Here is a 26,625-nt window from a genome sequence, read left to right as displayed (position 1 = left end):
AATTTAGATCTAGATGACAAGCACTGCGGTGAATTCAGGAAAGACCCAAAGATCCAGATTCAGGAAGATAATAAAACATTTCCCTGATTTCAAATACATTGATCTTGCATTGTAAATAGGACAGCTAATGGTAGAAGTTACCTAATACCTTGCTAACTGGGGATGCAGGACTAAACCAGGGGATGAATACAAGACCCATTCCAACCAGATCAGAAACCATGTGGTTTGGGCTCTTTGTTGGCTCTGGTGAGCTTTCTATCCCCTCTGTCTGGCATTAGGAGGCTCAAGTCAAGCACCTGTGCCACCTCAGGCAAGTTACACACCTCCTCTGAGTCACCACAGCCACTGAAGAGCACATCACACATGATGAAAGCCTGCTTGTGCACTCCTCATTTTGGTTATAAATGCTTTGGGTTTGTTTTAAAAAGTTCCCCACTATGATATCTGTCACATCTATAAACATGTGAAAACCCAATACATATGCCTCCAAACCACCTGTAAGCAGAAAGTTTGGAACTGTACCTAACATATGACTACTGTGACATTGCTGTCAGGAGGGAGGAGAGGAAGATGTGAGTGAGCAGCCTGGCTGGGAAAAACTGTTCCTTTTTTGACATATTTGGAGAAATACACGTACATATGTATATACATTTCAGTGTATTATCTCAGAGGAGTGGGTTTGTCCCACACAATTGGGATTGCCTTTGGACACCTCATGACCAAATCCCCAACTTTCTTCCTCTCTTCAGTGTCACAGAGAAAGACCTTTACATGTTGTTTTTCCTTAAACCCGTCCTTAAATCCTTTTTCTTCCCCTCTTTTTCCTACTCCCCACTCCCATTTCCCCACTAAGGATGCCTGGGGTCTGACCTAACACCGCATTGAAAAGCAGCTCGTGTTTGCAGCATCTCTCTTCCATTTGTGGCTAAGTGGAGGCTGATGTAGGTTGGACACGATGGCAGTACGCTTCACTTTCAGTTTCCAGAGCAAAATGCTGGGAATAATGTGCTTTACCTTCACCCTGTTACCTCGTGGCTGTCAGGTGGCCTTGGGAGAGCAGGCTGGGGCATGAACTCAGCTCTTTGTTTCAGAGGAATGTAGGAGCAGCACCCTAGATCTGCCCTAGACCCTGCCCCCTGCCCTGTCCCCTTCAGTGGTCACCAGTGAATGAGAGGGGGAACAGAAAAACAGAACAGATGCTGCCCCAATGCACTCTCTTCTAGTTTCCAGAAACTTGTAGCTCAGCAATTTTCCTCTGTCAAACAGGCTATTTTTGGCTACATATATTAGAAGTCAGCATAAAGGACAATGCACCCTGCTTGCTGCTTTCCCAGCTGTGAATGCTGGCTGCAACCTAACCCCAAGGCAAGCTGGTAGCCATCCCCCAACTCCTCCACCCTGGCCCTCCAGCCATCCCAGAGGCTCCCCAGACTGTGCCATGCAGCCATTCTCTCCCTCTCTCTCTCCCCATGACCTTGAAAACACAGCTCTCGGGCTCAGCTTCTATTATGTCAAGAGCTTCTATTATATCAGGATGAGAATAGAAATGAAAAATCATTTATAGATCAACCAAATGACATCTAAAAAGCATTGTGTGGCCAGTCCTCATCTTAAAACACAAGTCCTGTTTCCTCATTTCTTCTTCCCCTCTATTCCAGGCCTGATGCACCAACAGCAGGAAACATCAGTGTGCTTTGGTGCTAGGTCTCATGTCAGGCACAGATCATAAACATCATTCTAAGTGAATTTAATCTATAAACTATAGTGTAAAACTCCTACCCAACATACAGCACAAAAATGTAACAGGTAAAACTAGGGGAACTACTATGCAATTGTAAATATATAAAGGGTGTGGGGTTACAGCAAACAAGATAAACTGAGACTAAATCAGATTAAATAGTTCAAGTAAACTTTCCCTCTTTATTAGAAACTTTTCATTCTTTGAGCTTTTTGGCTATTTAAATTGTTTTTCTGATCACATCAGGAAATAAGACAGTAGAGCCTTCTTCATACTGTAAGCATTTCAATGAATATACACATATTAGAAAAAAGAAACCTCCTTTGAAAACAAGTTCGTTCTCTAACACACAGATATAGTCCTTTGCTGCTCCCAACATAGTAAGAGTCTTCCAAACAGTCTAAACATATATGGAGTAATCTGGACTTAACAAGTGCATGCTTTATAAATTAAATACACATCTATGACTAAAGCTTTTTGCTGTTACTTAAACTGTCATGAGAGGAAGAATGTTTTAACCCACACTTTGCAACCAGACCAAAGCAAAATCCCAACACCCTCAACCCTTCCAGGAGACAGTTTCAACCTTTGTTTTTGTCACATGTACAGGGAATTGTCACCTGTAGAACATAAAAAAAATTTGCACAGACCTTTGTGGTAAGTGAAGTTTCCATTTTTGAATGCTTACCTTTAACAAGTAAAACAATGAAAAATGGTGTTTAAATCCTGTAAAGCAGAGCCACAATAGTGCTGCACTGCAGATGAAATGAGAAGCAACTAAAAAAAAAAAGGGAACTAAAACTAAACTAAAAAATGGGAAACTTTTGCTTTTTGTCCTCTCTTCTCATCAACAATTCAAGTAATGTCTTCTAGAAAGAAGAAATCAGCCTAAGAAAATATGCATGAGAAACAAGATTCTCAAAATATTACAGTGCAACACTCTTAATACATAAAATGGAGTTTACTTTTTTAATAAATAAATTGCTCTGAAATCTTCTAATAAACACCATAAATATACAGTTTATTTCACTGAGATTTGAGGGATCTGGATTTTGAAGAAAAAAATTAAAAAGTAAAAAAAATCTGTACTGAAAGGTTAATAATCAAAATGTTCGGAATAAGAATGAAAATATTAAAAATACAATTTCTTCCTTTCAAATTAAGAAAATAGAAAGAAAAGGAAGACAGGGTTTTGAAAAATCTTGTGAAATAATTTCTTATGTGTAAATAAAGGTACTTAACAGACAACTGATAAATTCCTTTCTAATCCTGTTTCACATTAAATAACTTGAAAAATAACCAACCTATTAACCCATTAAAATCCATTTAAAAGTTTAAATAAACTGATTTAAAATATTTTATTGCTTCTATGGTTGCATACACAGTACATACACAACTGGTGTGATGGTAACAAGATGAGAACAGAAATGAAAAATCATTTATAGATCAACAGAAGGACATTTAAAAGCATCATGTCCCCAAACATGAATAAATCCTCAGTTCCTTAATTTCTTCTCCCTGTCTACTTCAGAGCCCAAAGAAATGAAGTATTGGTCCTCATTCCAAATCAATTTTCAATTTCCCCCAAGTTCATTACCTAAAAGTTAATCTGTTATTAAAAAATTAATCTAATTAATTTAAAGGGTGAGGTTCTACCAGAAGGCAATTAGACATCTTTGCTAAAATAGCAGTCCCGTTCTCTTTCTCTCCACTGTCAAAACATTTGAAAGAATTATTTTCTTCTCTATCTGTGCTTGGTAGCTAACAGTGACAGAAAGCTGCTGTTGAAGAGCAGTGGCACTACAACATTCAGAGGAGAAACGTGCTGCCACAACATTTTCACACACAATATGGCTTTAGGAGGGAAACCTAATGGTTAGTCCACAAATTAGGTAGTTTCCTTCAAAGTACAAGTTTGAAGTCTTATTTTCATTAACATTACCAGGATGGATTTGTTATTCAGGATGAAAGTCTTACACTCTACCTATTTCAAAAATCACACCTGGGAAAGATGAAAGGTCATTTTCCACCATGGTGGTTTACTTTCCCAGACCTGAACCGGTGTGGTCTCTTCTTAGCAAAGGATAAATTTCCATTACCATATAAAAGGAATAAATAGTTACCTACAGGCGATGTATGGACAGATGCTATGTGAGGCAGCTGTCAGTAGGAACCAGCAAATTGGACCTCCTTAATTCTGATTTGAAAAGCTAAGAATAAACATTATTTCAGTGTATATGACTCCTCCAGTCATTTTTAGACATTTTCAAACATTTTTAAATTGCTAAGTTTATAGATGGATGCCTTTTACTGATGCCTTTTACATGCTGAAAGCATTTACATTTGCTTTTAAAATAATTCTCAGTTGTCCTTTAAAATGAACAAAATAAAAAGCACTGTTGCTTTAGCTGGTAGCACGAGCTTTCTCGGGGCTCCAGCATTGAGAGCACAATCTCTCTTAAGAGAGCAGCAAACCTGACAAAGAGCAAAACATTTCTAACATGAAGACACTTCAATTATTTCACTCTGTGCAACTTAAACCAACTTTCCTTAATAATCTTCTCTGTTTTCTCACAAAGACCCACCTTTGCTTTGACACATTTCTCGGTAACACCACTGGCGAAGACTGGCTTTGGCCTGAGTGGGACCAGAAGTTAAGACAACATCGAATTGCTTTTCAGTTTGGGAGCTGAATTTAATCAAAATTCTATTTTCAAAGCACTACGAGTTAAAATTGGAGACAGGCTCAATCCAACCAGCAGCAGTAAACACCACACCAAGAGAGAGCCACCAGCTTTCACACCAGCAAACTTGGGTCTGTCCCAAGACGCTGTATGAAGGCAACCCTGTGTGTGCTTGGCTTTCGGGTGCGATGTTTTTACCTTTTATATTGTCAGCAGTGGAGTTCACGAATAAATGATAAAACCGGCAGACCCTGAAGAGGACTCAGGACATGGCCCTGGCCATTTGTGTGTGCCAGTTACTGTTGCCCAGTGCCAAACTTGCCAAGTGTATTCGGGTCCCTTGGCCCCTCCACACAGACACAGTGCACGAAAGATGTACACGAGTGACTGTCAGCAGCCTGGCTTTGCAGGAGCATAACACAATAGCTTTATCTTCCAGGGAAGGGAAACACTTCCATTGGAAAATGCTTCAAGTAGGCGAGCCTGCAACTTGAACTTGCAGAAACTGCCTCAGACAGCGTCTTCACTGAGATCATAACACACGTTTCATTACTACAGATAAATCAAGTAGACAGCACATCTAAGCTCAAAAGAGATTCAGTAGTACAGGAAACAAAACTAAAATACTGGCTATTTGCACTATTTAGCAGCCATCTGTAAACACCACGGATGCCCTATTAAATTTCAGCAAATTCTTCATGACTAAATACTACAGGAATTTTGATTGTGCTTCCTTATTAGTGACTTTGGTACACTCCCTTCATGTGTCTAATTAGGACTTTGCAACAAGAACAGACACTGTGTTTCTGTGGCATACAACTAGAGGAGACACCTCTTAAACTCTGGAATGTTAAGAGAAAGACCATTCCCAAAATCTTTCCCAGGTTTCACACACAGTTCTGACCAACAAGACCCTGACAAGAGAATCAGTGTCATATGGATTAAATTAGGTATACAGTGCAGACAACTAGTAAAGCTAATAACCCAAATAATTTCTTATTGAATCCTGACAATTTAATTTAAGGTGCTCTTTAATAATCTCAGATATGAATGATAAGCTTGAAGGAAGATATGGCCTGAACAGTCAATTCCTCTTTACCACCTTTCACAGCTACCTAGAGTTAAGGCCACTCCACTCATACTGCATGCATTTACAGTAACCAGAGTTCCTCCATATCATCCAGCATCATTCCACAGCTCTGACAAAGAGCAACTTTACTTCAGCTATAGCAAAAGATGACATAGGGATTTGTGCTAAGTTTGCAGAGGGCACACGTAAGATAAAAATGCATCTATTTGATTCTTAACAATCACTTCCTGTGGGTGCAAGTTATGTGGCAAGTAATGAGCCACAGACATCTCCCAAGCATCCACGAAGTGCACAGCAATTCCTGAGAACATTTTCCTCATGACAGAATCGAGCTGAAAGGAATACCAATCACTGTTAAAGAGGCTCACTTCTGGCCCAAGCTCCTGAACATTAGCTGTTCTGATGACGATTAAAGTCTCGGGGCTGCGATCCAGCAGCTGAATAATTGATCTCCGGATGTTCCTCAGCCGCCGGATATACATTTCCACAGGGAAAGTGCTGAAGTGGGACCATATGGTTATGGCTATCACGGTGTTCCTCCCCCCCACGATGCCATTCAGCTCGTTGGCGATGTAGCGCAGTTCACTGCTGAAGACTGTTGAGAAGCGAATGGGCGGCCCGTGGCAGCGGAACTTCAGCAGCACGTTGTGCTTCAGGTCCACAGACATGAAAGGGCCCACGTTCTTAGGACTCCTCAGGTTAAATTCCACTAGATCTGAAAACCCGAGAGCGAGCGTTGGTGAAAGACTGAGTAAGAGGTCAAAACTACTGAAGTTGTGTGTTGAAGCTGTGTGCAAGGCAACACACCTGGACTTCACAAGGCTGTCAATGCCTTTTCCAAGTTTCCCAAACTATTTTGTTTTCTCTTGTAAAAAAAAAATTTTCCAGATATTCATTGTCACCCTATGAATCCAGTGTTCATGAGAGCCCTTCTAGCAACTTCAGGACTCCAGTAAATTTAAAGTGACTTAAACTTGTAGGCATTAAGGAGTCTCAAAGTCTGCATTTCAGTGCAACTGCTTTATGGGAAAGGGATGAGGGAGGGAGGAATATCTAAATGGCTGCTGAAATTCTGTTATTTAAGTTAAAATAAGGGAAACAACCCAAAACCTACGAACATTAAAAAAAGTTCTTTGCTACTTCATTCCAAAATCACTCCTATAACTGTGACACTGGAAGGTCTTACAGAGGCAGCCTAAGAGACTTCTGCTGTGGGTCCTGGGGTGGCCACCTTAACTCACAGCCACAACAGTGGTCCCTTTACAAGGACAACTTCACTGATACCTTGTGGCCACATTTCCAAGGCCTACATGTTTCCAGTGTCTGCTCAAACATTTGACTAACTGTCTGCCAGTCTGAGATTTTGTCTTCCCTATTCCTTTGTTCTGTCATTGTCACTCAGTAAGATCAGCTCTGTGTCTGAGAGATGAGAAATAAAGCTTTGCAAAGGTCTTTAAAGACAAAACCAAATAAAAAAAAATTACCTGGAACAAATGCTGTCAGATATTCAAACCACTGCCTTATTGTAGAGTCTCCAAACAAGTGGATTACTTTTCCTTGTAAGCACTCGGTTATATCATCTGATTTGTTAAAATTATGGATCCAGTGTGTTCTGGACCTCCACTGGTCTTCATAATAATAACCAGAAGGGGAAGCTGTGGGATCTTCAGCTCTGTTCAGACTGATTGAATCTGGAAGAGAAAAAGTCTTTGAAATTAACACCAGAACCAGCCTCCATAATCCTCATGGACATGTAGTCATTGATGAACAAACATCTTCCCTAGTTTAATGCAAAAAGTATTTTCTTCACAGTAGCTAATATGTGGCTGTGTTTTGGATTTGTGCTGGAAGCAGTGTTGAGAATGCAGGGATTCCATAACTGCTGAGCAGTGCTTACACAGAGCTAAGGCCTTTTCTGCTTCTTGTACCACCCCTCCAGTGAGTGGTCTGGGAATGCACAGGAAACTGGGAGGGGACAGAGCCAGGAGAGCTGAACCCAACTGACCAAAGTGACATTCCATCAGGCTCTAATATAAACCTGGATAAAGAAGGAGGAAGCAGGGGGAAGATGTTTGGAGTGATGGCAATTGTCTTCCCTGTGATGGAGCCCCGCTTTTCTGAGGATGTTTGAACACTCTCCTGCCCATGGGAAGTGATGAATGAATTCCTTGTCTTGCTTTGCTTGTGTGTCCAGCTTTTACTTTCCCTATTGCAATGTCATTGTATCAACCCAGGAGTCTTCTCACTTTTATGCTTTTGACTCTCTCCCCTATTCCACCAGGGGGGTGAGTAAGCAGCTGGGTGCTCCTTGGCTGCCGGCGGGGCTTAAACCGACAACCACACAGATAAAAAAACCGTGATGCAGCACACTTCTGTAAGCCCAGGTATTCCACCCCACACTTCTGCAGCTAAAACCTGCAACTGCTGGCAGAGTAGTTTGAACAATCACAGTTTAACTTGGTTTAAATTAAACGGTATCTCTGACATTCCCGTAAAAAAAAAACCACCAAAAACTAAAACAAAACAAAAAAAAAGAAAACCAAAACCTAAGTATCTGGCATATTTCACGCTGCGACAGAAGCGCCCAGTCGTGGGTGCTTGCGGAAGGGCGAGAGGAGCAGAGGCAGAAGGACGGGCAGAGCATCTCGCCCCATCCCCACCGTGTCGCGGCGCACGGCTGCCCTCTGGCGCCCGGCCTGCGCACGGCAGCTCCGCTCGGCGCACGACACCGACCCAGGGGGGACAACCTGCTGCCACTCAAAACAAAAACCAAAAAAACCAACCAACCAACCAAACAAAAATAAATAAACCCACCGAAAACACCTCCAAAAATTTCCACTATAGAATATGAAATAGCATATACCGAGACACTCCTGCTCTATCACCAATAATTTTATACATGCCCTTTGAATATGTTAATCATGAGAGTCTCTAATTCCATTAATTTTGGACTTTCTCGCTGCTGTCTAGCCCCTTCACCCTTCACTGCCTGCAACAGGTAGCCCCCCTGAGGAGCAACTGTAGGACATTCTGTAGGACACCTGTTTAACCTGCAGAAGTTGGGTGATCCCTTGCAAGCGAAGCCCAGAGATTACAGGAAGGGAGCTGCAACCTCATGGTTATGTAAGTCACATATTGCCGTGTTTCTCTTGGCAACCAGCGTGATATTGGTACATCAGACTCCTGTGAGGTCGTTTCAGGTTTCGCCTTTGCCACTTGTGTATTCAAATACCTAAACTGAGCAAGCAGGGAGCTCTTCTCCGGCACAAACAGACACATCCAGCTACGTTTAAGTTGAAATGTTTTAATGTTTAAACACTTTTACCCACCTTGACGGGGAGATTATCTGTTAAGAACACTCCCTGCCCTGTCACAACTTAGAGCTGTTTGATAAAGCACACATTGTTTACCATGGCCAAAATCATGCCAGGGACCATTCTAAGTAAGTATAGAGTACAAGCACTGGAGTTCCAGGGCCTAAAAGCATCCCCTGGTAGATGCTTCATTATAACATCATGCACAAGCATCTTTAAACACCCCTTCCTTATAAGCACTTTTTGCCACTCTCTTTCTGTACAATATTCTCTGTGTGTTGTATTAGTAGATGCCAACCTGAGAGCCTGGAGCTTGTTAACATCCTTAGACTTCACAGGGACACTGTAAAAATCAAACTACTATTAAGTTTGTATAACACAAGTAATATAATCACGAGTGCCACAGAAAAAAGGCTTCAGAAAATTTTGTCTTTGGATGTTACTTTAAATTGGACAACAGGGACAATGAAGGAAGAACAAAAACCCAACTAGCAATGTGGACTCATGCAATATTTATGAAACAGGAATCCTCCAGAGAAAGGAAAAAGAAGCCTTTGTATGGTCATGTAATTAAAGACAAATGCATAATGTGATTTCACAACTTGAGTTTGCTTGAATCTAAGTTTTGATTGAAAAGTATTTCCATTTTTTACCTTTTAAGTGGATTTTTCTGCTGCATATACACATATAAAAATGGTACTGGAACAACTTTTTGGTGCCTCACAGTAAATCAGCATTTCAAATCTGTATATAGTATCACACCACTTTTGGTCCAGAATTCAGAAAGCCATTACTTGGGATTTTAAAAAAGAGAGTAAAAGTTCCAATCTGAAGTTTCAAAACAAGGATAAAAATAAAAACTTGTTTTTCAGAAAAATAAAAATTTTAAAAGAATTTGATCTACATTTACCTCCAAACAAAAAAAACATGGACAAAAAGAACAGAAGAACAATGAATTTGTGTGTGCCACCAATCCTAACAAATCCATACATTCACAATCATTATACTAATACATCTAGTTTATTTATTCAGAGACTGCTATTCCTGGAAGGAATTTCCCTGAGGAAATGTGCTACTCCTATCCACCCTTTCTAACCCAACACTAATCGTCAGGAAATGCAGGCAGACTTTGATCATTCATAGCTCCTGGAAGAAGGGTGACATAATCAAATCTCAAATTTGCAGCGGTTTCTGTGAGGAAATACACAAGATAAAAAGGCAACAAAAACACATCATCTAAAGGATCTGAAGAAAGAAAAGGGATGGAGGGGAAATGCTGCTAGCCTAGTAGCAGCACTCTATTTTTTTAGTGAACAGTAAAACTAAAAGAAGAAATGCTGTAGGCTGTTCAGACTTTATTGCACAGGCCAGGAACTCTACCATAAAAGCCTCTTAAAACCTTATGAAAAAAAAGGGTCTAAAAAGCTCTCAATCAAGAAATAATTCTCTGTGTATCACATTTAACACAGGCTTTTTAGAGGCATAAAAAGTCTGTACACAGATATGAAGGAGATACAACCTCTAAGTTTAATTTAGTACAGACTGCCTTTGTTCTGTTTTTAGACAGGACACAGAACAGTTAGGCTCTGGTCCACAATTCCAGGTTCTGACATGCTGTGGTAACACAAAGGATAGTAATACTTATATGCAAGATATCAAAATCTGTTCGACAAAGTTCTTAACAAAGAAAGAAATTAAGAAACACCACACAGCTGTTTTTGCTAGATTGAGAGTTTGGTAAGCAGTTATGGCAAGACATTTACAGCTGTGAGTAAATGCTAAGGGGGAAAAAGGACATTTTTGGCAGGAGAACAATCTTTTATCTATCTTTTTTTTGTTGTTGTTGTTGAAAACCCTGTTTGTGTATGTAATTTCAGAAAAAAAAATTGTTATTAGTACTGAACTTATATTACAGTTAACAACCAAAAGCCTTCATCTTCTCAATACAAATCTGAAACTAATTTCTATTCCACGCTACAATAAACAAATAAATCAATTATTACCTCATGCCTGTTGTTCTTATTTATAAATATAATTATGAATTAAAAACAAGAACCTTATGAAGTTCACTTTACCTGTAAATGCCTTGGGCTTTACAATGATGGAATCAGGTCCACTGGAGAGTATCGGCCTTTTGATATTCACATGACTTGAACAAAACATAAACATAATAATATTTGTAAAAATTACTGTAAAATTTGAAGATAACATTAATCTCATTTTTTCTTAGTCCACTTCAAATAAGCACGTAGTACTCACACAAAGAATTTTTTACTCTAAGTTTACTACACTTCCTATAACTGAATTCATCCTGCATGAATTTCCTCAAGACCACCATCACTATTCTGAATCCAAATTCAAAATTTCACGGCATTAAGACAGCAATCTTGTGTACACTTTTACTGACACAAATCCTGATAAGATTATCAAGCTATCAGAAGCCTGCAAGAAGCTTTGGAGGATTTTCTACAAAGATGGAAAGTTCCCAGCTTGCAGAGTGTGTGGAGACAAACCACTGAAAGGGTACAGTGCTGTAGCAGCTGTACAGCTGTGACAGATGCAGAGATTTAATAAGCTCTTTTTCTGTCTTTTGCTACTGCTTTGAAGATAATCCATTTCTAATGTTTTTCTCCATTTAAGAAATGAATTATTTGTAATTTCTATAAGCAACTTGGTCAAGGATCTCAGATCTGAATCAAACAAACAAGTAAACTAAAACAAACAAACAAAACAAACACACACACATACACCCACACACCCACATACCCAAACAAAAAAAGCAAAACCTTTCCCATTCCCATTTGGAAACATCACAAATAAATATAAGCCATATTTTACAGGTGAGCTGCCAGAGGCACAGAGAGTCAAAAGACCCACCTACAAACTTGATAAGGAAGAGCCAAAAAAAAAATGCCACTGATACTTACTTTCTGTTTCTAGTCTTGGTTTCAAACATACACACAATACTTTCCTAATCACACTATTGGGAATTGCTACTCTAAAATCTTTCCCAATGTAGACCTCAACTGAACATACTGCCAGAAGTCTTTCCTTTAATAATTTTGTTGGAGAGCAAGGCAGCAGCCTGCAGCTACAACTCTGACACTACACAGCGCTAATTTTGTCTAAATTCAGATGTCTAATTTCATACAGAAGCAGTTCTGTCACATCTACCCAGGCACTGAGATGGTTTAGGTTTTTTTAAATGCTGAATGCAGAAGAAAAAGATGACTAATTTAGTTTGACACTTGAAATAACATGCACAGATCATTTCCACCTGCACGGGTATTGCTCAGCAGTTTGTTCTACCACGTATTTTCTTCATGACTGAGTTAGAACTATTCCTAAGATTTGACAGTCATACTGTCAAGCCTGGACTCTTTTTAAGTAGTTCAGATTTAGTCAAAAAGGCATCTCAAAACATTGTTATTCATACTGCAGTGTAGGTGTGGAAAGAAAAAATAAGGAAACAGTCCCCCAAACCACCACCCAGTTCAGACAGCATGCTCTTGTGGAATTCAGCAGGTGCAGCAGAGCTGAATTCAAAGCACAGAGAGAGAACTACATACCAAGTTTCTGTAGTTTAAGATTGCTGTCTAAGATTCTTGTACAGCTGAATAGAGGAGAACAGACTATTCAACAACTCACGTCAAACACCTCCTCCTGCAAATACACTCTCCTTCCAAGGCCATGTGTCATAATAACCAATAAGCCAAATTTGTATTAGAAAAACCCAAACAAAACAACTTGACTGAGTATATATATATAAATTCAACAACATACATACCTTTGGAAAAAGAGGCTTTCCTCTTTTGTCAGGAGACCTTTTAGATATCCACCTTTGGCATGGCTGATTCGGCTGGCACAGGATAGCTTTCGAGGCTTGTAACAGAACCACGGCTCACCCGTGTAGGGATCTGTGAAGTTACAGACTGGGAGATCTCCAGGCAAGCAAACGTTGCACTCAGTGGTTTCTGAGTATCTCCCAGACTTGAAGGAGCTTTTGAAATAGACCCTGTCCGGCCTTTCTTCTCGTAAACGCAGGAGGACTTGGACTGCTTCACTTGGATGGACAAGTGACACAGACACTTTGACCTCTCCTGGCCAAAGCAAGGTAAAGAAGACTTTGTAAAGGCCATTATGGCAATCTACAATCCTTCCTGTTGCTCCAGCTTTCAGCAGAGGAGTGTGAATTCGTGCCTGTAAATAGTCTCCGCCATACTGCTTGGGCTTTCCTTGGAAATCCCTCATACGAACGAGGACCTCCAACTCATCACCCACCTTGAAAAACCTGCTGGGTTTCACAATCACAAAGTCACTACGTGTGGGATCAGTGCTTTGTGCAAAGGCAATTTTGCCATCAGGGGGTTTTGGCCACTCTATTGAAGCAAGCAATGTTTCCTGCTCCTCTTGTTCTCTTTTGGACAAAGTCTGCTGAGTGTAACCGCAGTAAGGCTTCCTGGTAGTTTTGTTCGTCTGTGACAGAGAATGCTGGACATTGTTTTCTGTTATCCAATTCGATCCTGAAACTGTGTCATCATCCAGGTTCTGGGGAGGAAAAAGATCACCTGAAATTGTGCTACGAAATGAAACATTGTGAATAATGGATAATGAAATGATCCCAAGAACTGGGCTTTCCTCTGCAGAGCTTTGAAGCCGACCAAATGAAGCAACTTTACTAGAAGACTCAAATCTATTACTCTGACCATGGGATTTCTAAGGAAACAGGTGGGTAACACATGGTCACCCTGTTATGGCAAAGAAGCTTTTACGTAGATCATGCCCAATATTTTCTACGGCAGTATTTTAGCTCCCGGTATATTCTGTAAACATCAGCAATGTGGAAAAAAAAATTTAAAAAAGGTTGAAAGATTAAGTAGTAAATTGTAGCTCATGTTTTATTTTCTTCTGTAGTAACATTTTAGTCTTAGAGCACCATGAGGTCTAATAGCTGCCCAATGTAATGCAAGGAAATAGGGTTTCTTTGAGATCTTACACTGCAGACAATGCTGATGCACCCCCTGCACACACCTTCTAGGGAAGTCTGCTGCCTGTAGCAGCTGCAGTCATTTATCTGGTCACACTCACATTGCTGCTTATCTAATTATCTGAAATGTGTCTTTCCCTGTAATGTACAGATTGGAAGAAATAAAAGAATAAAACCCCAGATGCTTCAGGGACAATGAATTGCCAGTTGGCAAGTACAATAGTGCAGAACAAGCTAGGACTGAACACGCAAAAAAAATATAATTTGTTTGTTTATTCATAAGATTGTAAAAATCTATATACAGCTACTTGTAGAACTAAATGAAACAGCAGAGCATCCCCTAATTCACACAACAGTTTAAAAATTAAATAAGTTAAATACAATGCTAGACTAAGAGAGGAGGCTTCTGCTGCAACTTGACATCAGTGTCCAAAACTGTGTTTTCATGCAAGTGACTGCAGAGGTACCATCATCTTCATGATATCACACGATTTTGCAGGTTTGCACTAGGAAAATTTTAAATAGCACAGCCTAAGCCTCCAGAGCTACCCATGAGACTTCTGATCAGCAACTCCAAACTTACCCTTCAAATACACACCAAATCAGCAGTTAATGAACAATTAATTATAAGGTGTATATATAGTAGAACTTATCCATACTTCCATTTCATTAAGAACAAAAATAGTTTTCCAAGCAAAGATTAAAATTATACAGTGCAACATTTCACATGGCATCAGAGGATAAAGATTGCTAAAAAAAGAAATCAAACTATGTTATTTGAAATCGTTTAAAATACCATTGTACTCACCAATACCCTAGTGTTTCCCATTTTCTTCCTCCATAACTAACTGCTCAGTAATGTACTAAAATCCACAGCACTCATATTAAAGCCTTATTCATTGTTACAAACCTTTCTTAGTCCACTGAAATATCACCAGTGTATAAAGATCATTAAGAACAAAATTGAGATTCAACACACTTTTTTATAAGAAAGGTAAACCCAACAAACAATGGGAACGTAGAGGCTTTTAAAGTCTGCGACATAAGAAGTTGGTTTTGATCAGCTTAAGAGTAAGAGGATGAGCACATTAGGATGTAGGATGGATACGCAAAATCTTCTTTGTATGATATCCAAGTTAACAACAAAACCTGAAACCTGAAATGTAGATTGCTACGTGGTGACTCTAAAATGTAAACTGACAGGTATCCACAGATACACCAAATGTTAACATCACAATAGAAGCTCTTGTTTCTATTTTGCACTTCCATCCAGGATTTAATAAATTTCCCCCGAAGGCCACCTGAGATAATTCGTAATTATTTCCATTTTCCATCACAGCAAGCAAAGCTGCAGATTTAGTGCTGCATGTTACTTTTATTAGTCCAGTAAATTTCAGCCAAAGCTGAGAGGCAACCTCAGGCACAGTTCTACTTTAAATCTTGCCCACATGCATTCTTGAGTTAAGCCAAGTGTCTATTTTTGGATACCTTCACAACTTCTTCCCTTCACTTGCTCATGCACATCCATAACACAGAAAATACTGCATGGAAATATTTTTAAAAGTTAGCTATCTATTTAAATGCATCCAACAAGCTAGTAACAATGTATCATTTAGCAAAAATATTTAAGCATTTTCCTAAGGAGAGGTGGAGGGGAGAATATGTGTGTCTGAATAATTGTTGATTTCAGTGTAAGTTCTCAAGAGAAAATTTCTAGAGTTCAGCTCATTCTTCAGTGGTTGGTACTTCAGGTCAGGGGGCATGGGAAAAAAATCCCTTCAAATTAGGAAGAAATGGCCATCTAAGACAACCTTAAAAACAGACATGTCCCTATTTTTCATCTTCTATAAATTTCTTCAGGGTTTTTAACCCAGTCTTTCTGTCAGAGTTGTAGAAGATGCCATTTACAGCCTAGCTAGGCTTTCTGAAGTCTTTCCAGAGGCATACCTGTATTTTTCAGTGGAAAAGAGTGCAGAGAACCAAAGCCAACAAACTCATTCAGAAAATAGAATAATGTTCATTGTCTCCAAATCTGTCCACCTCCACAGCAAAGCACAAGGCCAAAGCTCTTCACTTGCAGCTGAGCCAAGGACACTTCCACATCTCCAGATTATGACCCATTAAGCAGAACGGATCATACCACAAATATTTTCTCAGTCTATCTTCAAAAGAGGTGAGGGAGAATCTCCAAGAAAGTAAAAGCAGAGCTCCTTCAACTTCATAAAGGACAATTCTTCCTCCAGCATTCTTGTTCATCTTTACAGTCCTCTCTCAAGAAGGACTGTAAAGCCCAACCAGGACCACATTACTGCAGAGATTCTCTTAGCCAGTAAAGGCAGGGAAAGCTTCATAGTCAATCAATATACTGAAAATCCTTCACTGTCAAAGAAAAGCTTTCCAAACCATCTTCCTCTCTATAGTGTTTCCCAGGTTCAGCTCCAAACAAGTTCTCCAGTTCTCCTGCCCCTGGCTTGGCCTGCTCCACTCAGAACAGTCACTATCATTAGAGCAGGAAACATCACTAGAGATTCCCAGCCAACCGGCATGGTGGGGGAAAAAGACTTCCAGTTTGACCAATAAAAACTCTCAATTTACACAGCAGACAACATCTGAAACTGAACAAACACCAATTACTGAAAGGTCAGTCATCTTATTTTCAGTAATTTTACTCTCCAGGTACTCTATTTGTTGTCTATGACAGACATGAAATCATCTCACTGTCATCACCATCTCACAGCACTGAGTGGGTGCTGAACTACTCTAAGTGTCAAAGCCAATCCTAAAAAGCCATCACCTAACAGAGAAATGTTCCAGCAACACTCCAAGTAAGATGAAGTTATCTTTTGTAGGCACCTGCAATTTAGCAGCAAGAAAAAAAGACTTTGTTACGTGGTTCTTTTGTTCAGTTTCAGCTGTTTGATTTCATACACCATTACTTCACCCGGGAAAGAAACTTCCCTTCTCCCCATACACTCTTTTCTAAGTGCTTTTAATAAAAGAGAGCTCACAACCAGTCCTGAAATGGTTCTTTCACTCTAAAGGCAATTGGTACAAATTCACAAACTCTCCTGTATCCTAAAGTCATGATGTTTGGCAATATCCTGATACTTCACACAAAGAAAAAATTATTGAACACTTTATCTACGTTCACAGAAAAAAAATAAAATAAAAATACATTTCTTCTAGTACAATAATACAGTGACTTCAAGGGAGTAGGGGACAGCTTGTTTTTTTATTTTTTTTTAAATACAGAGTAAGAAAAGTAAAATTCTGACACAAGGGCTATTGAGAGGGTGTCATTAGAAGCTTAAGAATTTAAGAGGGAAGATTCCAACATGAAAAAGTATAAAATCCAACAGAGAAAAAGCAGGGAGAAAGCTGAGGAGGGAGGATAGCTGACAATTGCCTTAGATCTTGAGCTTTAGCCAGCTAAGTTAGATAATTTGGGGATGAGAAGCATGTCTGATGCATTTACAAACACGTTTTCAACAGTAATCAACAAAGAGCCCACCTTCCAGAACCCAAACAGATTAGGGTACAGACACTCTGTGAAGGCTTTCTAAGGCTTTTACTGGCTTTGATCTCTGACTGAAAAGAATCAGCATAGACACCTGTGGTAGACTGCCTGGAAAATTATGCCAAGACAGAAACAAATAGCAGAGCAGATCCATTCAAAAAAGTCAAGACAACAGAAGGGGTTAGAGTGGCATGTTGTGGTGTAAAGATTTACCAGCAACACAATACTTAACCAAGTTTGGAATAGCAGGTAAGTAAAGGTCAACAAAGCCACAAAGATACTATCATGAATGAATGGCCAGTCTTCGCGAACGAAGAACCGGGGAAGGTCTTTCCACCTTCCAGCCTGCGCATTGGATTTTTTAGGTGAGACACAGTGTGCGCGGAACTGAGCCCACCCTTTAATCCTGAGGTTCATCTGCTGGGGCCAAGCACGCTTGGACGGTGGCAGCGAGGTCCTCAGGATGTAGATGGATTGCCTTACAGGGCTAACGAGCTCCATCTGCCCGGGGAGTGGCCCTGACCGGGACTCGAACCCGGGTCTCTGCAGGGACAGTGCAGTGCCTTTCCCCTAGACCACCAGGGGCTCCCACTATCATGAATAGTGGCAAGAAAAAGCACAGAGTAAACCTGCATCTTCCCTTTCATTCTCAAAGCACTGCCAGAGCCCTCTTCTCTAATAAATGTAATTAAAATAAAATAATAAAAAAAAGAAAACAGTCTAGGTTTCAAAATATCAACACTCTTCCTACAACATTCTAGGTCATACAAAAACCCCCAAACAACAGAAAGAAAAAACAAAAGCTACTTTGTATGTTACACACAAAGAACATGTTAACTGGAGCAAAAGGTCCATCAAACATAGTATTTTGACTGCCAATAGATTCCAAGAGCAGGTATGTGGGAAAAGAATACAGAACAAACACCTTGTGATATTTCCTCCTGAAGACTTAATGCAGTTTCTAGCCCTTTATGGCTTAGAAACTTCTTAAACACGAGGGTGGACATCTTTGAGATCTAGTATCCTCTAACAGATTTTTCTTCTGTGCATTCATCCAGATTTTTTGAATATATGCTTTTAGCAGCTACACAGTCTTACTGCAAGGACTTCTGCCGCTTTGCTGCAATCCAATCCATAAAAAGCATCCCCGCTTACTTTAAAAATCAGCATTTGCAGTTTTTATTTAGTGTCTCCAGTTATTGATCATGTGTCACTTGTGATTTTAGACCTCTCAAACATCTGCCTTACCCTTAAGCAATTCTCTTCTAATTCAACTGTAGTTTTTGTGGAGGTGAAGGGATTTTACAGCCCCTCTTTTGGATCATTTCATTTGGACACCACTGGCCAGGAGGAAGGAAGATTCTGAAAGCAGGATATGCACAACTTAAAAGCATAAAAAATTATTGACTGGTTCACATGCATAGAGGATACTTATAATTTATTGACAAGCCAAGCACTTCATGTCTAGGAAAGTATCTTTTGCCACAACCTGCCCAACCCATCAGGGTTTTTTTTCCTCCTTAAAGAGCATTATTATGCTCACCCACCAAATGCCACACAGCCAATGGGCAGGGTCAGCCTCCAAGGCTCCCTGAGAGGGATCCTTATATGGGTTGACTTTAATCTGGGGTTAGTAACCCAGTAACTAAGCAGTTTGAAACTATGTCTGCAATAACGTGCTAAGTAACATGAAGAATATGCAAGTCAGACACAGCGGAGGGAAAAAGGGAAAGGCAAATAAAAGTTGCATCAGTAGAGGCTGGAGATCAACTTGCCATCTAACAGCTCTGCAGGAAAAGACCTAGGGAATCTGGCAGACAGCAAACTGGCCATGTCAACAGCACAGCACTGTGGCAATGACTTAATGAGAGCATAACCAGCTGATTGAGCAAAGTGGTAGTTCCCATGGTGATAGGTCTTGACTGTGGTGAAGAAGACTATGAACTAGAACACTGTGTCTGGTTTTTGGACAACCCACACCAGAGTCAAACTGGAGAGCACAGCTAAGACCTCCTGAGATGACTGGGGAAGTGGAATGACACTAAGGGAACCAAATTTTATTTATTTATTTTTAATTTGGAGAAGACCAAAAGGGGATCTAACTGCAGTCTTTCACTACCTAGAGGGGAGTTAGAGAGGAACTGAGTGAAAGTACACACTAAAAAAAAAAGACGCAACTTCCACCTGCACATGAGATAAACATTCTTCGTCACACGAGAGGGGCAGCACTGCAACAGCCTGCCTGGGCAGGCTGTGAAATTTGACTGTCCTTGATGACTGTCACAACTCTACGACACCCAGAGCAATCCAAGCTAACTCCGATGCTGGCCCTTTGAGGAGAGCATTGACTAAATACCTTCACAAATCCCTCCCAGTCAGAATTTTCTATGATTCCAAGTTATAGCTAAATGCTGTCAGACGCAGTTCTAACCTCACACTCAAAATGGAATAATGTTGCTCAAGAGCTCTCGGAGTGGCTTCACTTACCTCTAACTGAAAAAAATTATGGACCAGCACCACAACAGCCAGTACTGCCATAAGCAGGCAGAAGATCTGCAGTCTGAACGAGTCACGCCACATGGTCCGTTCATATCTTCCCCTCCCATGTTAGACGCTGCCATGACTTCCATCCACCACAAACATGAATGTCATTTCGTCTCAGTAGTGAACAAGAGAATTCAGTTGACTTCCACTTCATTCCTGCAGGTGCATTTACAAAAACTATATTAAGTCCTCAAAATATTACTAGAAGTCAAGTTTAACGCTGAAAGCATACAAATGGTGGAATTTGGCAGCACAGTAACTAGTAAAATAGAACTGTCAACATGGATTTTTTTTTGTGGAACTAATCTGAACAGTACTATCTATTACATTACTTAATTCTCTAGTCAAAGCAAAACCTTATATAAGGTGGTCTCAGCTGTAGCTGATAAAAAAGAAAGGCAAGAGTGCAAGATTTCGTTGTGGCAAACAAAAAACCCAAAACAAATAACAACCACCCTATTTATCTGTTGGGCCACACTATCACCATCCAGACATCATGAGACCAAGACTTCCAGCAGAAACTTGTGAGTTTAGGTATCTCCCATTTACCTGTTTACACATTCCAAGAATTTGTTCTTAAAAACTAAGGTCTGAAGGAAGTTTGGATAAGCAACATAAAAGATGCTTTCTCCAGTTTTCTGCTAGGGGAAAAAATTACTGTAGTGTTACAGAGGAGATTTGTATCAGAGTTCAATGCACTAAAATTTAACTTCACATCATACTATATCTTTTCTGGTTTTTTATCATTCCTTTTACCTCATGTACTCATATGCAGCTCTAATAGTAAAAAAAATAAATTTCTGGGAAGAATACAATGTGTTCAGTTTTGGTGTTTCTGGTTTGTGTGGGTTTTTTAAATAAAATAATAGTATTATTTTGGACAAAATTTAACTTCCGAAAAATATACTGTTTCTTTGAGGTTGCTTGATAGCTGATCCACTAGAAAATCACAGACTCAAAGCCTTGATGAGGTTCTCACAGCTTAATGCTTGCTAAGTAAGACTCTTATATCTTCCTTTCTTTTTGAGGACAATTTTGAGGCAGTCATTTTGCAAGCAGAAAGGATACTGTTCCTGCAGAAGCTCTAAACTTGGAACCAGGAAACAGATGGCAAGAAGAGGCAGTCAAAAGACACCAATCTCTTCAAATCTAATATTCTCAAAGCAGCATTACTCATACCACCATCCCCCAAGTGCAACAACATAATCAAATGATTACATTAACTTTGTAGAACTTTCCATAAATAGTATAACTGAGAATTTGTACTATTTCTTAAGTCTAAATGAAGAATGCTGTGTAAATTTAAATTGAACATAATAATACATAAAATATCAAAATTAACTAATTAAATTATTCAACAAACGCACATAGGTTAGAAAATCAAAATATATTACTGGTATAACCAGGACAGTCTCAAAATAGACCACACATCAAATTGCTTTACAAGGATTATAGGGATTATAACTTCAAATGCTTTGCTGAGAATTACAGATATTGTATTTCTGACCAACGAACAAGCATTGAAAGAGCAAGACATTCATTAAAGTGAAAGTATCGAAATGCCACAAAAACACACCTTTGCTGGAACAGTTCTGCAGTAACATGAAGTACTAAAGCTGCATAAAACAGCAGCTCGGGTTTTAAATAGTAACTGACAAATACACCTAAATACATGAAAATGCTAATTTAAGAACATATATGGCCATTTGAGGAACAGAAACAAATACATTAGAGGAAAAGAGAATTTTCAGTTGCGTTGCTGAGAATTCTCTTCAAATCACCGAAAAGCACAAGACACTGAAAATTAATGGAATGTCATTTCAGATGCCTAAAAAGGCCACAAAGGCTATTCCCATGTATTTTTGTTCTAGATTTTCCATATTTCTGTAAATGTCACATGCCCTAAAGCATTCAATGTACAGGTTTAGAGCTTTATTTATGTTAAAGGCCTTAACATACTGACAGTTTCATCATCCTTGACCAGTTGATCTTGTTTATTTTCTGTATAAAGGAAGCCAATAAGTATACCAAAAAGCTTTAGGTTCTTACCCTACTCCTGGAATGTTCTATGAAGTCATCCACGTAAAAGGTCAGACAACCTTGGAAGCAATATATTAAAAAAATAAATATATCTATACACACCCCACTATTTTCAAATAAAATTCATGCACCGGTAATTTGTTTGCAGTGACACAAAGTAACATGGCAGTTAAGACTTTATCTGTAAAATTACTCTTTTTTTTTCTACAATAATCCATGGATTTTTAAAAAAATATTTCATTTTTTTAAACTTCAGTCCTATATCTTTGAATTTCCTCCTATTTATCATTAATAATTAATTCTCTCAGCTTTGTTCCGCGCTATTTCAAGTCCCCTTTTGCCAAAGGTTAAAAACAAAACCCGGTTCAATTACATTTTTATGAACAGTGTTCTAATTTCCTCATGGTCTCTTACAGGATTATAGTTTGGGGCTTTTTTCCAAGTTGTCAATTACTGTCAGCTCTCTATCCTCACACCTCTCTAAGCCAGCAGCGTTACGAAAGCATTAGAATTATGAGTATTGGTGCAACCGCTCCCAGTGCTGCCACGAGAATCGCAAAGGCAGAGGAGCCACTATCTCTGGCGATGCCCAGACCGTGTCACTGAGGCGCAGTGTCTCAAGGCTTGGCGCTCGCGTGGCTGCGGGCACGGAAAATCACATTTTCTGCTGTTTTCCCCCAGTTCCGTCCGCCCTGCTCCCCGGGGAGCGGGAGCTGCCAGCCCCTCCAGCCCGCGGGCATTCCGGGCAGTGCCGCAGCTCCCTGCGGCGGTGCCGCCCCGGGGATCCACGGCTGCTCCCGCCGCCCCGCGGGGCCGGGACACGCACCCACTGAGCGAGGGACGGGGGAAGGCGGCAGGAACCACCGCTGCCGGCGATGCGAACCGCACAGCTGCATTTTTACTGCTCCCAAGCTACTTTACAGGGCGCCGCCGGGCGGTCCGGCCCGCGGGAGTGGCACGAGGCGGAGCCGGCATCCCCGGGGAGCGGCACCAGGCAGCCCCGCATTCCCCAGGGAGCGGCGCGAGGCAGCCCCTGGACCGGCAGGAAGCATCCTCAGCCGCCGCCGCGATGGAGCGCGGGCAGCGCGCCCCTGCGGACTGGCGGGCCCGGCGGCGGGCACGGGGCACCCGAGCGGGGCACCCGCCGACCCCGGCACCCCTCACCCGCCCCAGGCCTCCCCACCGCGGCCGCTGCCGCTGCCCCACGGCCGCTGCCCCACCGCCGCTCCGCCTTCCCCCGCCAGGACTTCTCCTCCCGCTCCCCAGACGAGCCCCGAAGGCCCCGCCGCCGCCCCGCGCCCCCTCACCGCAACCCCGCCGCTCCCCCGGGCCAGGCGGCGGCCTCGCCCCCGGCCCGGAGGCTCTCGCCGTATATCCCCCGGCCCCGCCGCCCCGCCTTCCTCCCCGCCCCCGACACGGCGGCGGCGGCGGCACCGCCTCCTCCCGCCCCGCCCCGGTAATGGGTCTGTCCCGGCTGCCGGCGCCGCATCCTGAGGGCAGGGAAAGCCCCGGCACCGCAGGCGCTCGCTTGGGGACATCCTATTTGCTGAGGAGGGCGCTGGATAACGAGAAGGGAAACAAACAAACAAACAAAACCAACCAACCAAAAAAACCCACACACTCATAAGCAAAAAAACCCAACACCAAAGAAAACCTTCAATAGTCTCCCTTCCCCGCAGAGAAAAGCCTCAAACCAAGTCCCTATCATTTTTGGGCCACAGTGGGTGAAGCCGAAGGCAGAAGGATGGGGAGAGACTGGCACGCATATGGCATTACCGGGACCCCCTAGCCGCACCCCCGGTCTAGGGAGAGAGAACTGAGAGGAACCATCGCAGCTCAAACGCTGCAGAGCCTGGAGGCAAGTGGAGCAGGGAGCGGGAGAGGTGGCGCCTTGGCCAGCCGGGAGGTTGGAAAGGGGGAGAGCTGGCCCGCAGACCAGCTGCGGGGCCGAGCAGGGGGCACAGGCAGGGCACAGCACAGCAGAGTCCGGCAAACGCAGCTGCAGTGAAGGCAGGACTCCAAGATGTGTGAGGAGATGCACGCAGCCAGCCTTGAGTTTAGCACCCTGCACCAGAGCTGCCAACAGGACATCTGCAATGGCTTTGCCATCACTTGTAAACACTGCATAAGTTGGGGAATGTCTCTTTCCGAAACATTCCCCTGCTAGCAGTTGTTTGCAGTACAGGGTAAGGGCTCAATCTTATTTTTAGTGAAGAACATGGAAGAGAGACAGAGCAGCTGAAATATTGCTGTGAACAAAGTACTTTAGCCACTATAAATATTAATAGCCTCGCTACTCTTCTGCCCCCACCCCCATCAGCTATAGCTATTTTCAATAAGTTACCTTACTTCTGTATTTCTCTTCCTTTCTGCAACTTGCAATGATGGTTACCCGGTATAGATAGAAAGCAAATTCTCCACAGGCACAAGCTTTTATTAGTACTATACACTGTAGGTTAAGAATTGAAAGGCATTTGTCTGTGTAAGCAAAATAGTTTAAGACAGTATTTTGAAAAATACTTGGTATTGATTTTTTTCCCCCTGTCAATAGAGATGTTTTGGCTACTGCTGAGCTGAGCTTACATAGAGCTTTTCTGCAGGTGGGCTGAGAGTGCACAGAAAGTTGGGAGGGGACATATAAGGATTTCAGCCATAAAATTAAAATTAACTACCTCCTTTTGAAAAAAAAAGATGGGTCCATCCATTAGATATTCCTTTGTTTTCCAAATCTAACCAAATATTTTAATTTCTGATCTTATTACAGATGTGAATCAAAAACAGGGACAAGAGGGACCTTCAACCTGAGCTCCTCAAGTGTTATGGTTACTATCCCTACAATATACAGCATTTAAACTTAGTAGTACAGTTTTAAGGTCTTTACTCCAAGAGAAAACAGCATTGATCTTCTCTTTTCAGACCTGAAGTTACTTTAGCTATGCCTCTTTCTGTCTTTTAAATAGAAGCCTAAGATGGTTGGAGTTGGAAGAGACCTTAAAGATCATGCAGTTCCAACCCCCCTGCTCTGGGCAGGGACACTCCTGCCCATGGCAGGTCACAGGACTGGGTCGCTCAAAGCCCCATCCAGCTTGGCCTTGAACACTTCCAGGGATGGGGCATCCACAACTTCTCTGGGCAACCTGTTCCACTGCTTCAGCACCCTCACAGTAAATACCTTCACTGAAGAACAAGAAGAGTCTAAGTCTACTTAAAAACCTCAGCTATTTTTCTTGGTGTAATGAAGTAGAAACACATAGTACAGAGTTAAAAAATGCCTACTAACCTCCACATGTGAAATGAGCTAAACAAAGCAAAGTTAGCTTTGTTTGTTTGTTTGGGGGACTTTTCATTGTTTGTTTATTTTTTTTAACTTTTGGGAAGACTGTGTTGCAGTAAAACATGACTTTCATGTATGTCTGAGTTCCTTGTTAAAGCCTTAAAGACGTTTAATTAATCTTCATTTGCTTAAGAACAGTGCAGCTATCTGACCAAACCAAAAGAGTAGGAAAGGGAACACCGTGCTTTGCAACTGTGTTTCTCTTAATAAGCCCTTAGTCTAAATTCTCTTTCTAGAAAACTATACAGAATACTACCACTGCCACATCTTTTCATTTAAACACAGCAGGGAATTAAGAACACAAAAGAGAGGGCCAGCAGCCGAACCAAAGGACTGCAAATCATGAACACCAGTTTCTGTGAGGTTGGTGAACACATTTGAAGTACCTCACTACACTCCTACTCTCCTCAGCACTGCAAGTGGCCATGGAATGGAACAGTGGCCATGGAATGCCTCAGCTGTACCAAGTAAAGAATGCTAATGCTTACCTTGTTATCAAATGTTTCTGTTACCACACTTCCCATCTCATCTCTAAAAGAGCCCTCCAATCAAAAGATGACTACTAGCCATAAGAGTCAAGATCAAGTACACCTTAAAGTTTTCAATAAATGTACAAATCATTTATTTAAAATTCAAAACTCAGAGATACAAACAAAATACGTAAGAAACAATAAATCCAGAAATGTAAACACTTATAGAAAACATATGAACGGTACCAATTTAACCACCCACCATTCTTCACAGAAAACAGCGAGGAGTAGAAAGACAAATCAATGCCCAATTGTTCTTTCTTCTCAAATTTTAGAGGTAGACTACTACTGTGAAAGACTCAACCAAATTTAGTTCAGTAGAATTATGCTACAAGTGAATTTAGCCCATATACTTAGAAATGTAATGAAGCCAAAAAGGAAGATTCTTACTGAGAGCTCTTATACAGTAAAATTTGGTGTGGCACTTTCCAAGAGATAAAGCACCTTTCCTGATAAATACTGTTCTATATTTTTGCAAGAAAAGGATCCTGTGCTTCTACCATTACTGACATAAAGAAAACAATTAAAAACAGACAAAGTCCCAACTTTTCAGTAGGCATATAGAAAGCAAGCGTTTCTTAGTAACTTGCCCCAGAAAAATCAATCTGGGGGAAAGAAGTGTAACTATGAAAAAAAAAGATATTTCAAAAGACTTCATGAATACTTGATGCATACTTATTCAGGTGGCACAGTCTTCAAGGGGGGGAAGTTAATACAACGGGGAGGGGGGGCAGGGAGGGGGGGAAAGAGTCTTTTCCACTATCAGGGGAACTGACCAGTTTTTACATTTTATTGTCATTTAGTCAGTCTCCACTCAATGCTACAATTCTATCCTCACAGGAAAAAG

The 26,625-nt window shown here is 41.1% G+C and overlaps 1 protein-coding gene across 1 annotated transcript; it reads right to left on the bottom strand.

Annotated features, from left to right (window-relative positions):
* Window positions 1–1,900: 1,900 nt before the first annotated feature.
* Window positions 1,901–23,278, bottom strand: NXPE3 (neurexophilin and PC-esterase domain family member 3). The gene is made up of 7 exons (XM_027894786.1): window positions 23,222–23,278; window positions 21,924–21,973; window positions 19,818–20,030; window positions 12,614–13,374; window positions 10,902–10,975; window positions 6,997–7,203; window positions 1,901–6,227 (listed from the first exon to the last, which is right to left on the bottom strand). Exons 3-7 carry the CDS (start codon window positions 19,908–19,910, stop codon window positions 5,677–5,679), a joined length of 1,686 nt encoding a protein of 561 aa, XP_027750587.1. The 5' UTR covers window positions 19,911–20,030; window positions 21,924–21,973; window positions 23,222–23,278; the 3' UTR covers window positions 1,901–5,676.
* Window positions 23,279–26,625: the final 3,347 nt, after the last annotated feature.

Source organism: Empidonax traillii, unplaced genomic scaffold (genome assembly GCF_003031625.1).
Source record: "Empidonax traillii isolate 1590-97213 ecotype Southwest subspecies unplaced genomic scaffold, ASM303162v1 scaffold442:size488032, whole genome shotgun sequence".
In the NCBI taxonomy this organism is placed as follows: Eukaryota; Metazoa; Chordata; class Aves; order Passeriformes; family Tyrannidae; genus Empidonax; species Empidonax traillii.
The sequence above is the reverse complement of the archived record's forward strand: the minus strand, read 5'-3'. Positions and strand labels throughout refer to the sequence as shown.